This window comes from Salmo salar, chromosome 15 (genome assembly GCF_965601325.2).
Source record: "Salmo salar chromosome 15, fSalSal1, whole genome shotgun sequence".
In the NCBI taxonomy this organism is placed as follows: Eukaryota; Metazoa; Chordata; class Actinopteri; order Salmoniformes; family Salmonidae; genus Salmo; species Salmo salar.
This window is the reverse complement of record NC_138305.1, coordinates 87,482,564-87,498,559: the sequence shown is the minus strand read 5'-3', so window position 1 is coordinate 87,498,559 and position 15,996 is coordinate 87,482,564. Positions and strand designations below refer to the sequence as shown.

General features: G+C 42.5%; 1 protein-coding gene across 4 annotated transcripts in view; it reads left to right on the top strand.

Annotated features, from left to right (window-relative positions):
- The window catches only part of vdr0 (vitamin D receptor), an 86,004-nt gene extending 77,623 nt beyond the window's left edge, over positions 1-8,381 (top strand). For 3 of the 4 annotated variants that reach the window (XM_014146371.3, XM_014146374.3, XM_014146372.3), the window contains 2 exons: positions 1,119-1,235; positions 1,394-8,381. In XM_014146371.3, coding sequence (XP_014001846.1) covers positions 1,119-1,235; positions 1,394-1,647 — 371 coding nt within the window. In that variant the 3' untranslated portion in view covers positions 1,648-8,381. 4 annotated transcript variants of the gene reach the window in all.
- Positions 8,382-15,996: the final 7,615 nt, after the last annotated feature.

Below are 15,996 nucleotides of genomic sequence, written 5' to 3'. Positions count from 1 at the left end.
CTGTATTTTTGATAGAGATGCCCTAGAAGGACAACAAATTGTCAGACAGGGCACTTCCTGCATGGAATCTTCTCAGGTTTTGGCCTGCCATATGAGTTCTGTTATACTCACAGACACCATTCAAACAGTTTTAGAAACTTTAGAGTGTTTTCTATCCAAATCTACTAATTATATGCATATTCTAGTTTCTGGGCAGGAGTAGTAACCAGATTAAATCGGGTACGTTTTTTTATCCGGCCATGAAAATACTGCCCCCTAGCCCCAACAGGTTAAAGCTGGTGTACAAACCCGAAAGTAAAAGACGGAAAAACGAAACTTAAGAACGGGAAATAGAAATAGCGCACATAAAACAGATCTACCGCTTCTTAGATGTGCTTTCAATGAGAATGACAGACAGATCTGTAACACACTTTTCTAAGTTCAATTTGGTCGGGTCGCCCAAAAACGGACATATTGCAGCTTTAATGTGGATGCTACCTTAATTAGGAATAGTTAAGCAATAAGGCCCGAGGGGGTGTGGTATATGGCCAATATACCACGGCTAAGAGCTTTTAGGTACAACGCAACGCAGATGACTGAGAATGTTAGAGGCACAAAGACCATACCCCCTCCAAAAATGCTAACCTCCCCTGTTATTGTTAATGGTGAGAGGTTAGCATTTTGGGGGGAAAATATCTTCATTATTTTGGGGTATAATCATCATTATTCAAGATTCATTCATGATTATCCCTAATCATGGCAGCATCCACATTAATGTAAAAATGTTCAGAAACATCTTATTTAATTTTTCAATAAAAGTGACTACAAAATGACACTCATTCACCATTCAGTTCCTATTGGGCAAAGCATAATACAAAGCACAACCAACACAAACTGCAAATGCATTCAACAAGTATGTAGAGTCACAAGCTTGATGTAGTCATTGTGTGCTTGGAATATGGCACCAAACACTAGTCTTTTGACTAATTTAATACACTAAGTGAATTTGTCCAAGTACTTAGTGTACCTGGAGTATCGAGACAAATGTAAACATTTTAGCTTCACTGTCCAAACAAATATGGAGGACCGTGTCAAACCACATGAGCACACACTTACCCACTGTCGGCCCCTCCCTGTAGCGGGTCACACTCTGGACCTGTTGGAGCCACTGGTGAAGTTCCAGGTGGGCCTGAAGAAACTCAAGCTCCATGAGGAGGAACACGTGCTGCTCATGGCCATCTGCCTGCTGTCTCCAGGTATCTACCCACTTGCTGTCATGTGTGCTTTGCATGCTTTTGTACATGTTTGTGCGCACATGTGCAGCATCTGTTTGCATGGTGTTTTTGTGTGCATTCCCCTCTCTCCACCCCTCCTTTTAAAGGCCTCTCTCTCCTCCCTTCTCTCATCCCTGTAGATCGACCTGGGGTGCAGGATCACGCTAAGATCGAGGTTCTCCAGGACCGTCTGTCGGAGGTGCTCCAGGCCTACATCAGAGTGAACCACCCAGGAGGACGGCTGCTCTATGCCAGGATGATCCAGAAGCTGGCCGACCTGCGCAGCCTCAACGAGGAGCACTCCAAGCAGTACCGCTCGCTGTCCTTCCAGCCAGAGCACAGCATGCAGCTCACCCCGCTGGTGCTGGAGGTGTTTGGGAGCGAGGTGTCATAGCAGCCCCTCTGACCCCTCCCCATGAGGGACCCCCTAGATGGCGTTGAGATGCTGGATGGAGGATTCAGCGATGGAAGGGTATCTGAGGGGGATAGCCGAATGGACCTGATAGTCACACTGTCAAAGAAGGTTTTGGGGGGTTAATTAGGGGATTGTGAGTAAAGAGAGGAGTGAGGGGCTTTGATAAGGTTGGAATTTCCCATTGATAAGAAAAAGGGAATTTCAAACAGAATGTATTTATAAATATATATACATACATAAGCAAATATCTATATTTAAAAAAAGGTTGTTTCAATTAAAACAAATGGATGAGTAATCTATTGTATATTATAGGATATGTAGGCCCTATTTGTGTGCATATGAATGTGTGTATGTGTTGACATGGTGTTTCAAATGTAAAAAAACTATAATGCATGCATACAAGCATACACGCACAGACACACCCCGAGTAGAGTGTGAGGGGCCTTCTATTTTTGATGTTTGTATATTGAATGACCACAAGAGGGTGTTGTGTACAGGCTCTGACTGAGTGTTTAGTAGTGGGACTAACATCTGTGTTTAAGTAGCAATTAATGGATCGGTTAAAGTGTAGGCCACACGGGATATGTGTGGAAAATCTGGAAACTATTTGGATCTGTTGCCCCCTTCAAAATATACACATTTGCCACTCAAAAAGCTCTTGCCTTCATAAGAGGAAAGAGCAACATGTTTTTAGTTCATTTTCATTATGGATTATTGGCTAGCTAAAATAACCTAGTAAGGTGGCTAACGGCCATGCCTCAGGGAGAAGTTAGCCTTTGCTAAATACATATGTACAGTTGAAGTTGGAAGTTTACATACACCTTAGCCAAATACATTTAACTCCAGTAAAAAGTCCCGGTTTTAGGTCAGTTAGGATCACCACTTTATTTTAAGAATGTGAAATGTAAGAGAATGATTTCTTTCAGCTTTTATTTCTTTCATCACATTCCCAGTGGGTCAGAAGTTATACACTCAATTAGTATTTGGGAGCTTTGCTTTTAAATTGTTTAACTTAGGTCAAATGTTTCGGGTAGCCTTCCACAAGCTTCCCACAATAAGTTGGGTGAATTTTGGCCTATTCCTCCTGACAGAGCTGGTGTAACTGAGTCAGGTTTGTAGGCCTCCTTGCTCGCACACACTTTTTCAGTTCTGCCCACACATTTCCTATAGGATTGAGGTCAGGGCTTTGTGATGGCCACTCCAATACCTTGACTTTTTGTCCTTAAGCCATTTTGCCACAACTTTGGAAGTATGCTTGGGGTCATTGTCCATTTGGAAGACCCATTTGCGACCAAGCTTTAACTTCCTGACTGATGTCTTGAGATGTTGCTTCAATATATCCACATTTTCCATCTTCATGATGCTATCTATTTTGTGAAGTGCACCAGTCCCTCCTGCAGCAAAGCACCCCCACAACATAATGCTGCCACCCCCGTGCCTCACGGTTGGGATGGTGTTCTTCGGCTTGCAAGCGTCCCCCTTTTTCCTCCAAACATAACAATGGTCATTATGGCCAAACAGTTCTATTTTCATTTCATCAGACCAGAGCACCTTTCTCCAAAACGTACGATCTTTGTCCCCATGTGCCGTTGCAAACCGTAGTCTGGCTTTTTTTATGTCCGTTTTGGAGCAGTGGCTTCTTCCTTGCTGAGCGGCCTTTCAGGTTATGTCGATATAGGACTCATTTTACTGTGGATATAGATACTTTTGTACCTGTTTCCTCCAGCATCTTCACAAGGTCCTTTGCTGTTGTTCTGGGATTGATTTGCACTTTTCGCACCAAAGTACGTTCATCTCTAGGAGACAGAAGGCGTCTCCTTCCTGAGCGGTATGATGGCTGCGTGGTCCCATGGTGTTTATACTTGCGTAGTATTGTTTGTACAGATGAACATGGTACCTTCAGGCGTTTGGAAATTGCTCCCAAGGATGAACCAGACTTGTGGAGGTCTACAATTTTTTTTCTGAGGTCTTGGCTAATTTCTTTTGATTTTCCCATGATATCAAGCAAAGAGGCACTGAGTTTGAAGGTAGGCCTTGAAATACATCCACAGGTACACCTCCAATTGACTCAAATGATGTCAATAAGCCTATCAGAAGCTTCTAAACCCATGACATTTTCTGGAATGTTCCAAGCTGTTTAAAGGCACAGTCAACTTAGTGCATGTAAACTTCTGACCCACTGGAATTGTGATACAGTTAATTATATATAAGTGAAATAGTAAGTGAAATAATAAGTCAACTAATCTTCCTGTAAACAATTGTTAAAAAAAATACTTATCATGCCCAAAGTAGATGTCCTAACACACTTGCCAGAACTATAGTTTAACAAGACATTTGTGGAGTGGTTGAAAAACTAGTTTTAATGACTCCAACCTAAGTGTATGTAAACTTCTGACTTCAACTGTATGCAAGCCTACAATCGGAGTGAAAAACAGTTTGAGTAATTACTGTAGTAATTACTCAAACTTTTTAATCAAATCTGAAGATGTTTTTAAGGCTAGATCAAATTCTAATCACAATAAAATACAATCACAAATTCACTCCCACCAGTTTTGTTTGAGAGCCGTTTGGTTTTGCTTAGTAGGTTGAAGGGTCAGCATATCACAGTAGTGTTCTGCAGGTCTGGCTCTCCCTCTTGTGGTCATTGCCTGTAAATACCACTTGTTATTTCTGTACATAAGGAAAAAGATGGCAAATACTAAGATAATTCAGTTGAGAAGAATGCTCTGGAGATATATGCAAAAATGAGATGGACTATTTTCTTATGTTGTACCTATCTTCGAGGTCTCAATAAGCTTTGACAACTATATATCTATAATTGTTTTACTTTGGACTGGTTTGATTTTAATCAAGATTGTTTCCTAAAATCAGCGTTCATTCAGCTGCGTCAAGACCTTCTCACATACCAAGGAGACGTTCTGACTCAACCTGCTGCTCTATAAAGCTGCTCTGTAAAGCTGCTCTGTAAAGCTACCATACCGTTGGAACCAGGAAAAAGACAACAAACACAATCATGCGCTTTACTACTAACACTGCCTCAACTCAAACTGACAAGGATACAGGCCAATCAATCAGTTATCGTAGCGACGGGCATGCCTCTCTTCAACAAGCCAACCAACGCCTCTTTTTCTGCAGTAGAACAGCAGCCAGCCTCGCAGGACTCTTCATAGCTTTAACGCGACCGCAGCCATTCAGGCCCAACTCGATGGTTGTAGTGCACCAAGGGCTGACGGGACTGAATTCGTGTGTAGTGGCTTTGAATTTGTCACTCAGATAGGTGACATCCCTTACCTAGGAAGTGACTGAACTGATCTAGCGAGGAGCACTTGGGGAGTTGGACTCGGGAGTGAACCCTGAGACTGTATAGCAAATTTAGAGATGAATTTTAGAATAAGAATCATAGAATACCGGTGTGCAGAGCGTATATTGATGTGTCCTCCTCCCGGCCCAAAGTGGTTTTCTCACACTGCAGCCCTTGTCCAGACCCCACTGTGTGTAAGCCAGGTCATGTGGAGACAGCTGGCTTTTTTTTAAACCTCCTATCACGTATGCATAAACCAATGTAAAGGAATGTAGGGAAGATGGGGTCAGGGGCTCTAATGGGAGGAACTCCTCCAAGAGCCATCTGCCTGCTGCCAAGCTGGCTCAGAAAGACACACCCCAAAAACTGCACCCCTCTCTCCCGACGCAGGTCAGCAACTTCACCTCGGTAGCCTTACAAAACTCTCAGTTCAACATTTAACAGATACCTCATTGAAACTGAAAACGTTCATAATAGCATAGAAGGGAACCAAACGTAACACAGTGACACAAACACACATGCATACATTCACACACACGCCATGACTTTCTCTTCGGCAACCTCTGCAGTGTTCTGTTTTTCGTCAAGTTTTTTGTTTGAAGTGAAACTGCCTAGAGAGATGCGTTGCAGACCCAGTATAGAGGGATCCCATTATTTTCACACACAAAGTGTCGGTCTGTTTTTCTTTATCACAGCAAGACAATCATGTGTACAAGAGGCAGGCCGCAACATTTCACAAAAAAAAACTATGAGTCATAGTGCGTCTGACTCAATGGTTCCCGCTGCCACTGTGTCCAGTCCTGATCAGTATTTTTATTGAGAGGAATAAGTGATGCTGAGGAATGACTAATAATATGTATATCATGCAGTCACCATGGCTGATTTGAGGCAGTGTCTCTGTGATCAGTGCCTTGTCAGGTTTACCAACATGAAATAACCTGACTTGGCAAAAAGAATACATAGAAGTAATAAATGTCTTGTTTCAGTGTAATATTAAGCTCTGTAAAAGGTTGCAGACAGATTCCTGATAAGGCACTGCTCACAGCGGCCCAGCCAGGTTTTTGGTGGCTCTGTTATATTCCTCTATTGACATGTGAAGCCAGCTGAATTCTGAATAGAGTTGCAAAAAACTTTTATTGAAAAGTTCCTGGAATTTTGCAACCCTAATCCTGAATCCCAGTTAGAGTTGATTGTATACAGAGTTGTGCCGCCAGGCGCTGTGTTAACCAAAACAAACTACCTCTCCCATCCGCACATGTATTTTTGGCATGATTGTTTCGTCTATTTTAACACTAATTCATTTTATTTATTCCTTTTACTTCTCAAATGCTGGATGATTTACCTCAACACATCTCAAAATAAGCCTACAGATCAAGAGGGGGCTGTCGCCACTCCACGTCTCTTAGTGTTGGGGGGGTTGAAATGGCTCCTCTTTTTATTAAGTGTCGCCTTCAATGCATTTATGCTAACAACTTGGTTTGGACAGCTTGTAGCTGGGATATTATGACATTGCTTCCTCATGCTAGAGGCCTCAGTTAGCAATCATACAGAGTTAGTAGGTGTATGATGTAGTGTCAAGATTTCTGAAAGGTTTTATGAAACGGTTATGTTGGGATCCTGTCTTGATGTTTTAGTTGTCTTATGTCTTTGACATTGCTTGCTCAGGCTGCTCTCAGCAAAGTGTTCTACTGCCCCTCTTACTCATAGCTCATTGCTCTGGAATCCAGGTCTTTATTGTAAAACGCTGACGTACAGGACACAGCCCTATGGTGGCACAGTGCTTTACCAACAAAGCATGCTCTTTAAATGTTTCTGTGAAGGACTCAAGGAAGATGTGTGTGTAATCATAGGAAGGGGGAGTGAAACTGTCTTTATTTTCTTCTTGAGGCAAAGCTTTTCTTTTGCTAGAGAGCGATGAGAAAAGAGATGATGGAATGTGTATATCTCTGAGGAGGAAAGACTCTTTTTTAGTCTGTAGTCATATTGGTCACTTTTGGAATCTTTTCGTTTTGCTGTGATCGTTATCTGCTACCTCTTAATATGCGCTTGCTCACACACATGTCACAAACAAACACAGAACTACAATATGTGCACACACTCGGTGTCCACACTTTCACCAGCAGTTTTTGCCAATGATATACTCATGTTTCTGTCTCTGTGCTCTGACTTACGTCTGAATTCTTTTACTGATGATCACTATAGCAAATCTGCAATGATGTAGGCATCGCAGGGTCATTTAACAGTTTGTCTTTTAACATGGAATGCACATTTAAGCGCCGTTACCTTGGTGTGCCTAGAACCCAGAGCCTTATTTTAGGACAATATCAGGGGTTTAATGAAACAAATTACTTTTTCTTTTTTTTTTTTTTTTGGACCTTGTTCAAGTGGCTTTTCACAACTACATTCCTTTTATTGTCAAATCAATCTTTAGTGGTTTAGAGAATAACCATCAGCTCACCCCTTCTGGGAAACACATGTCAAATGATGATCCACCGGACACAAATATGCTTCACATCTTTAAAGCTGTGGGGCTCTCTTTAGGCAGATTCCTTAAAACATAGGTGATGCTTTAGGGACATACGTAAGGCCAACACAACATGTATATAGACACCATGTCACACCTAACAGTTTTTATTTAATACTATAGACCATCATAGTGCATTGCTCTGCAGAGAGGATGTGGTTCAGTATATTTGTGTGAAATACAACAAATGGCCATTCTTCCTCATATTTATGTTAAGTGCCATGCTATGCTAACGTAGTTGTTATTAGAGCCTATGTATACTTCTGCCAAATACAGTTGGTACTCTGTATGTAGCGAAAGTGTCACTGGAATGGAAGGCGGCGTGAACTGTTCTGAATCTTTACTCCTATTGGATGCCAGTAAATAGTTGTTAGCAAGCACTAGTGGTCGAGTTCTCCTTATGTATGTTTGTTTATAATCCTAACCGCTTTCCTTGATGTGTTCTCAAAGGACAATATGTTACTATTGAGTTTATGAAGTAGCATCTAAATTGATCTTGTGAAAAGTTGGTCCAGAAATGCAACATAACTGGTAAACTCTTGGACTAGTTGAACGTGGAATTGGTTGACTGTGACTTCTGCTAGTCATACTATTACTCATTAGTAATCAATCATTGTAATTGATTTCAAAGTCCGAAGATAAGTACTTTTATACATGCACACCATGTAATTCTCAAGACTAGATGCTTCAAAATGTCTTTCAACATAGCCATGTCATTGATCTAATTGATAGTATTATCATCGTCTTTGTTCAATCACCGCCCGTTCTGTATGTTTTACGTTTCTTTTATTCTTAAGTTGATCCATTGTACAATAATTTATGTGCATTGTATGTAGTATATAATGTTTTGGAAAATCACAAATAAACCGCTGTACATAATAATGCAAAGATCATGTGCATTTTCCTATTTTCTCAAGAAGAAACATACTAGATCTGTTACCCTCAAGGAGGGCCTGTATAAGTCTTGAAAATTGAATTCATTTGTATACACGGCACAAAAGCTCATGCTGTTTATTGATGCCTTCCTCACCAAAATATTGCTCTTGTTTTGTCCCATTTGGCCAGTAGAGAGAGCTAGTCTCCTGCTTAGTCAACTTCTTTCTCAGTCAACTGGCCCTCCTCCCCAGTCATGTTGGGACTAATGTGAATCATGCATATGGGGTTCTAGGGATCAGCGAGAGGCCGAGTGGGGAAAACTAATGAGGGTTTTGTTTGTCAGTGCGCATACGTAGTTGGCTGGTGGTTGTGATCATATGGCTTGCCTTCTGAAAGTTGAATGTTTGAGATTTGTAAGTGCAATTCAATGTGTGTGGGTGTGTTTTTTTTTTTGTTTTTTTTTTTATCGTCCTTACTTTACACATTCAAATTGGGCCCCATTATGGCTGAGCAGATGCACTCACGAGGAGGAGGCCGGCTGTTTGGCTTCTTTTATGAAAGTCATCCAAACATCATTAGGCCAATCTCCACTCTCTGCCATGTGACTATCGAGAATGCCTTCGATGTACAGAAGTCTGTACTTCCTGGGAGAGGCAGAGAGATGGTTGAAGAAAAGGAGAGACAATTCTGGGATATTTCTTCTGAGATGCAAAAGAGAAAATAATTCCTTAGCCTCGACTTGTCGGCATCGCAGGCTTGTGGGGTTAGGTCTCATCACAGCGTCTGATGTGGCTGTGAGGTCCAATCCATGAGAGGCAAACTTGGCCACAGATGTCACATTTGTAGGCCGGCCTGAATGTTGTTGTTACCTCTTTGCTTCTCTATGTTGAGCTAAGGCTAATTTCGCTTGTCTGCAGCCCTCTGCGAAGTCCCTGCTGCCAGCGGAGACGGTCCTGAGCGGCAGCTTCCCAGGTGTTGACGTTGATGGCAAAGGACTTGAGGTCTTGCTTGCAGACATCTTTATAGCGTAGCTGTGGGTGGTCAGTTGGTCTCTTTCCAGCGGACAATTCTGTATAGAGAATATTAATTCCAACGAACGTGGCCCAGCCTGCGAAGTCGTCGCTGCCCCAGGAGAGAGAACATACTGGGTAGCTGTGCTCTCTCCAGGTTATGTCCAATATTCGCCACAGGTGGTGCAGGTGGAAGTTGTTTTGCCTTCGCTCTTGTTGTGAGTATGATGTCCAGGTTTTGCTGCCATACAGGAGCGAGCTGGTGAGACAAGCTTTGTACTGTACCTTTGTGTGTACTGTGGTTGTTCCATACCCTGTATGCCAGTCTACCAAAGGTGGAGACTGCTTTTCCGATGCGGCCGTTGATGATGGTGGACCCAAGGTAAGTGAAGTTGCTGGCGAGGTGGGTGCCAGCACATCCTTGTTTAACTCCACCTCAGATTTTGAAGGGGTCTGAAGTGGACACGTCGAACTGGATGGTGCCTTGTTGCATGTTGGTGTGGAAGGACTGAAGTTTTTGGGTTGGCAATAACCTCATTTTTATGAGTGTCTTAAACACTAGCCAGATGCTATGAAACAAAGTGTTGATTGCTAATTATCTGTGTGCGTCATGATTGCCTCATGAAGGACTCACTCGGAAGTGTTTATAAAATGTCATTCCTGCGTATTGCTTAACAAACCGCTAACAGTCAAGTTATTGATTCAGCCCCCTTCTGAGATGATTAGTCATATCCTGCTCTGCTCAGAGATTCAGTTGTTCCTTCCTGGAATATCGCTGAGTATAACAGAATAAATACAGTGCATTTGGAAAGTATTCAGATCCCTTGACTTTTTCCACATTTTGTTACGTTAGTCTTATTCTAAAATTGATTAAATTGTTTTTTCCCCTCATCAATTTACACACAATACCCCATAATGTCAAAGTAAAAACAGGCTTTTAGAAATTTTTGCAAAAAAATTTAATCTAATCGCATTTCCATAAGTATTCAGACCCTTTACTCAGTACTTTGTTGAAGCACCTTTGGCAGCGATTACAGCCTCCAGTCTTCTTGGGTATGACGCTACAAGCTTGTATCCTGAGCTGTCTGGGGCAGGTTTTCATCAAGGATCTCTGTACTTTGCTCCATACATCTTTCCCTTGATCCTGACTAGTCTCCCAGTCCCTGCCGCTGAAAAATATCCCCACAGCATGATGCTGCTGCCACCACCATACTTCACTGTAGGGCTGGTGCCAGGTTTCCTCCAGATGTGATGCTTGGCATTCAGGCCAAAGAGTTCAATCTTGGTTTCATCAGACCAGAGAATCTTGTTTCTCATGGTCAGAGTCCTTTTTAGGTGCCTTTTGGCAAACTCTAAGCGGGCTGTCATGTGCCTTTTACTGAGGAGTGACTTCTGTCTGGTCACTCTGCCATAAAGGCCTGTTTGGTGGAGTGCTGTAGAGTTGGTTCTCCTTCTGGAATGTTCTCCCATGTCCACAGAGGAATTCTGTGGGGTTCTTGGTCACCTCCCTGACCAAGGCCCTTCCCCCCCCGATTGCTCAGTTTGGCCCGACAGCCAGCTCTAGGAAGAGTCTTGGTGGTTCCAAACTTATTCCATTTAAGTATGATGGAGGCCACTGTGTTCTTGAGGAGCTTCAATGCTGCGGACATTTTTTGGTACCCTTCCCCAGATCTGTGCCTCGACACAATCCTGTCTCTGAGCTCTACGGACAATTTTTTTCGACCTCATGACTTGGTTTTTGATCTGACATGACTGTCAACTGTGGGACCTTTTATATAGACAGTTGTGTGCCTTTGCAAATCATGTTCAATTAATTTAATTTACAGGTGGACTCCAATCAAGTTGTACAAACATCTCATCTTTTTCATTATGGGGTATTGTGTGTAGATTGATTAGGGGGGGAAAAAACAATTGCATCCCGTTTTAGAATAAGGCTCAAACGTAACAATGTGGAAAAGGGGAAGGCATCTGAATACTTTCCGACTGCACTGTATGTTCAACATACCTCCGCTGGACTACACATGAAGTAGTTTTACAGGGGAGTATGCCTCGCAGTGTGCCAAAATACCCCTGAGGATAATGTGGCCTAAAGGGGTTAAAGCCTATGGCTCCCCCTCCTGATCGCTCCTCTTGCAGTGGCCCAGATGGGCTAGTTTGAGTTTCACAGGGCTAGTTTGGTAGCTCTGAGGAGGGAGATTGTCCTTGACCTTGAGCTGTGGAGTGCTAGCGGGGCGCTGGGCGGTTCAGCTAAGGAGTAGAGGGGGGCTGGAGGCAGTGGCGTGGCGGTTTGGGCTAGACTGCTTTGGGAGAAGGAGGAGGTTAGGGGAGAAAAAATACCTACTGTAACAGTACTGACGCACGATTTGAAACATGAAGGGAGGGCAAATGGAATCCCTGGCAGGAATCTCTAATCCCAGTGACTGGGTCATGGAGCCACTGGCGACAGCGTGAATGTACTTTGCAACCCACATGAGGGGGGGGAGAATCTAGCACTCTGATAGCCGATAACTAACAATTACCTATTCACTATTTGCCTTGATCTAAGTGCTCCAGGGAAAGGGGATAGAATCTAGCACTTGTTAAAGGTTTGATAACTATCAATTACTTATTTTCTTCTGTCTACAGTATATGCAAGGGACCCTCGACCCAGAATGTTGTGTTCCATGGAGGGTTTATTAAACTGTAGCATCGGGAAGTATGATAGGTGAACAGAGCACGCAGCACGAGCTGGGGAGACCGACTCGAGAAAAACGACAAGCCTGCCTCTCCTGAGACGCATTGTTTGAGCAGCGGAAAGTAATGGACCTTTTGGTTTCCTACCCAACAGCACAGAAGCCACCGTCCGGCCTTCCTATCTGTAGCTAGGGAGGACAGGACGTGGCCTGGTGGAAGTGTCTGCTTGAGAAAACAGTGCCAAAAAGCCTTCCCTTAAAGGGAAGATATTGCTAACCAGTACTATCTACCATTATCAACACTTCTTCGCTTTACTATTGTGTGTGTGATCCATCTTGACACAACATACAGTTGAAGTCGGAGGTTTACATACACCTTAGCCAAATACAGTTAAACTCAGTTTTTCACAATTCCTGACATTTAATCCTAGTAAAAAGTCCCTGTCTTAGGTCAGTTAGGATCACCACTTTATTTAAAGAATGTGAAATGTCAGAATAATAGTAGAGAATTATTTATTTAAGCTTTTATTTCTTTCATCACATTCCCAGTGGGTCAGAAGTTTACATACTAATTGAGTGTATTTGGTAGCATTGACTTTAAATTGTTTAACTTGGGTCAAATGTTGTTTTGGGTAGCCTTCCACAAGCTTCCCACAATAAGTTGGGTGAATTTTGGCCCATTCCTCCTGACAGAGCTGGTGTAAATGAGTCAGGTTTGTAGGCCTCCTTGCTCCCACACGCTTTTTCAGTTCTGCCCACACATTTTCTACAGGATTGAGGTCAGGGCTTTGTGATGGCCACTTCAATACCTTGACTTTGTTGTCCTTAAGCCATTTTGCCACAACTTTGGAAGTATGCTTGGGGTCATTGTCCATTTGGAAGACCCATTTGCAACCAAGCTTTAACTTCCTGACTGATGTCGCTTCAATATATCCACATAATTGTCCTTCCTCATGATGCCATCTATTTTGGGAAGTGCACCAGTCCCTCCTGCAGCAAAGCACCCGCACAACATGATGCTGCCACCTCCGTGCTTTTTTCCTCCAAACATAACGATGGTCATTATGGCCAAACAGTTCTATTTTTGTTTCATCAGACCAGAGGACATTTCTCCAAAAAGTACGATCTTTGTCCCCATGTGCAGTTGCAAACCGTAGTCTGGCTTTTTTATGTCAATTTTGGAGCAGTGGCTTCTTCCTTGCTGAGCGGCCTTTCAGGTTATGTCGATATAGGACTCGTTTTACTGTGGATATAGATACTTTTGTACCTGTTTCCTCCAGCATCTTCACAAGATCCTTTGCTGTTGTTCTAGGATTGATTTGCACTTTTCGCACCAAAGTACGTTCATCTCTAGGAGACAGAAGGCGTCTCCTTCCTGAGCGGTATGTCGGCTGCGTGGTCCCATGGTGTTTATACTTGCGTACTATTGTTTGTACAGATGAACGTGGTACATTTAGGCATTTGGAAAATGCTCCCAAGGATGAACCAGACTTGTGGAAGTCTACAATTTTTTTTCTGAGGTCTTGGCTGATTTCTTTTGATTTTCACATGATGTCAAGCAAAGAGGCGCTGAGTTTGAAGGTAGGCCTTGAAATACATCCACAGGTACACCTCCAGTGGACTCAAATTATGTCAATTAGCCAATCAGAAGCTTCTAAAGCCATGACATCATTTTCTGGAATTTTCCAAGCTGTTTAAAGGCACAGTCAACTTAGTGTATGTAAACATCTGACCCACTGGAATTGTGATATAGTGAATTATGAGTGAAATAATCTGTAAACAATTGTTGGAAAAATGTATTGTGTCATGCACAAAGTAGATGTCCTAACCGACTTGCCAGAACTCTAGTTTGTTAACAAAACAATTGTGGAGTGGTTGAAAAACGAGTTTTAATGACTCCAACTTAAGTGTATGTAAACTTCCGACTTCAACTGTATGCTGTGTTGTGAGCATGTTCTTGCTTGCTCTTTAGTGATTATGTATTCGTGTGTTTCTATTGACAAACTGATCAGTCTGTATACACTTGAGTATAGAAAACATTTGGGAAACATGCTATTTCCATGACAGACCTATCAGGTAAATCCAGGTGAAAGCTATGATCACTTATTGATGTCACTTGTTAAATCCACTTCAATCAGTGTAGATGAAGGGGAGGAGACAGGTTAAATAATGATTTTTTTAGCCTTGAGACAATTGAGACATGAATTGTGTGTGTGCCATTCAGTGGGTGAATGGGCAAGACAAAAGATTCGGAGAGTATTCAAACCCCTTCACTTTTTTCACATTTTGTTACATTACTGCCTTATTTCTAAAATGGATGAAATATTTTTTTCCCCCACATCAATCCACACATAATTCCCCATAACACCCCTTTTTTTGTGCAAATGTATTCAGATCCTTTACTCAGTACTTTGTTGAAGCAGCGATTACAGCCTCAAGTGTTCTTGGGTATGACGCTACAGGCTTGGCACACCTGTATTTGAGGAGTTTCTCCCGTTCTTCTTTGCAGATCCTCAAGCGATGTCAGATTGGATGTGGAGCGTCACTGCACAGCTATTTTCAGGTCTCTCCAGAGATGTTTGATCTGGTTCAAGTCCGGGCTCTGGCTGGGCCACTCAAGGACATTCAGAGACTTGTCCCACAGCTTGAGACTAGGCGGATTGTGGCCTACCCTGTTCATAACTAAACTGCTAATGTATGGGAAATTCTAGGTCTCGATTACACCCCCACCCTTAACCGTACTCACAGAAACTTACAGTCCGCATCGAAGAATGGGGAGCCGCCTAGACCCATCGTAGTCAAATTCCACTACCTTCTTGGGAAGGAGGATGTCCTTTGTAAGGCATCACAATATAGTTGGAATAGTATATTATTTACAGTACATGGCACAATTAGCTTTTACCAACTAGCTGCGGCTGGATAGCCTCGGTGCTAGGAGGCGCAGTACTAATTAGCCTAGTCGTGGGAAGGCTTGACTGTAATTCCATGGTGGCCCAAGTTGGACCATCCTTGTTTTCAAATGTAGAAACCTAATGAACACATTTCGATAAATTTGCTGACCAGTAGTGGTGTAAAAAATTGGGGGCTTAAGGATATACCCTTCTCATTCATGGATTTGACTTATTCCAAATTAAGTTGGAAATGTAGCTGTCCAGTTGTTTTGAACATTGACTTGGGAAATGGGAATAATTTGGAATAAGTGCAATAACCTAGGTAGGACAGTCATCTTAACAGAATGAATGTGACCTGCTAGTGAAAATGGGAAGAGACGAACACCTTATGAAATCCTTCTTAGTGCGCGCCAGGACTGTTTTAAAGTTCAGTTTAAACAGAGCCTTAAATGAGCTTGTGACCTTTATCCCCAAATAAAGACCTGATGCTCCACCTTAAATGGGAAATTGGCAAACCCAATTCCTTCTGCTAACTGATTAAGGGGGAGGAGCACACTTTTTGTTAGGTTTAACTTATAACCAGAGAATGTCCAAGAGTTAGGGTATGGACTCCACAGGGTTAGAGATGTATAAAAGAAGATTGTCTGCATATAAGGACACCTTGTGAGTTAAGTCGCCCCTTAATCCTCTAGTCCACGTGCAGGCTGATAGCAAGAGGCTCAATAGCCATATCAAATAGGAAAGGGGATAAACAGCAACCCCCCCTATGGAGAGGGAAGTAGCTGGAGGTAACATTGTTGATGCGAACAGAAGCTACTGGGGACGAGTACAAAATCTTAATCCAGGAAAGGAATTTCTTTAGTACTGTAAATAGATATTCCCACTCAACCCGGTTGTAAGCCTTCTCAGCATCAAGAGAGCTGACCCAACCCTCTGAACACAGTTTTGCATGTGTAATTTAATTTAACATCACTTCTGTTTCTATCTTTTGCATTACGCTATGTCTTATGATACTCATATGATCCAACATTTTTACTTGGCATTTGTTAGTTTT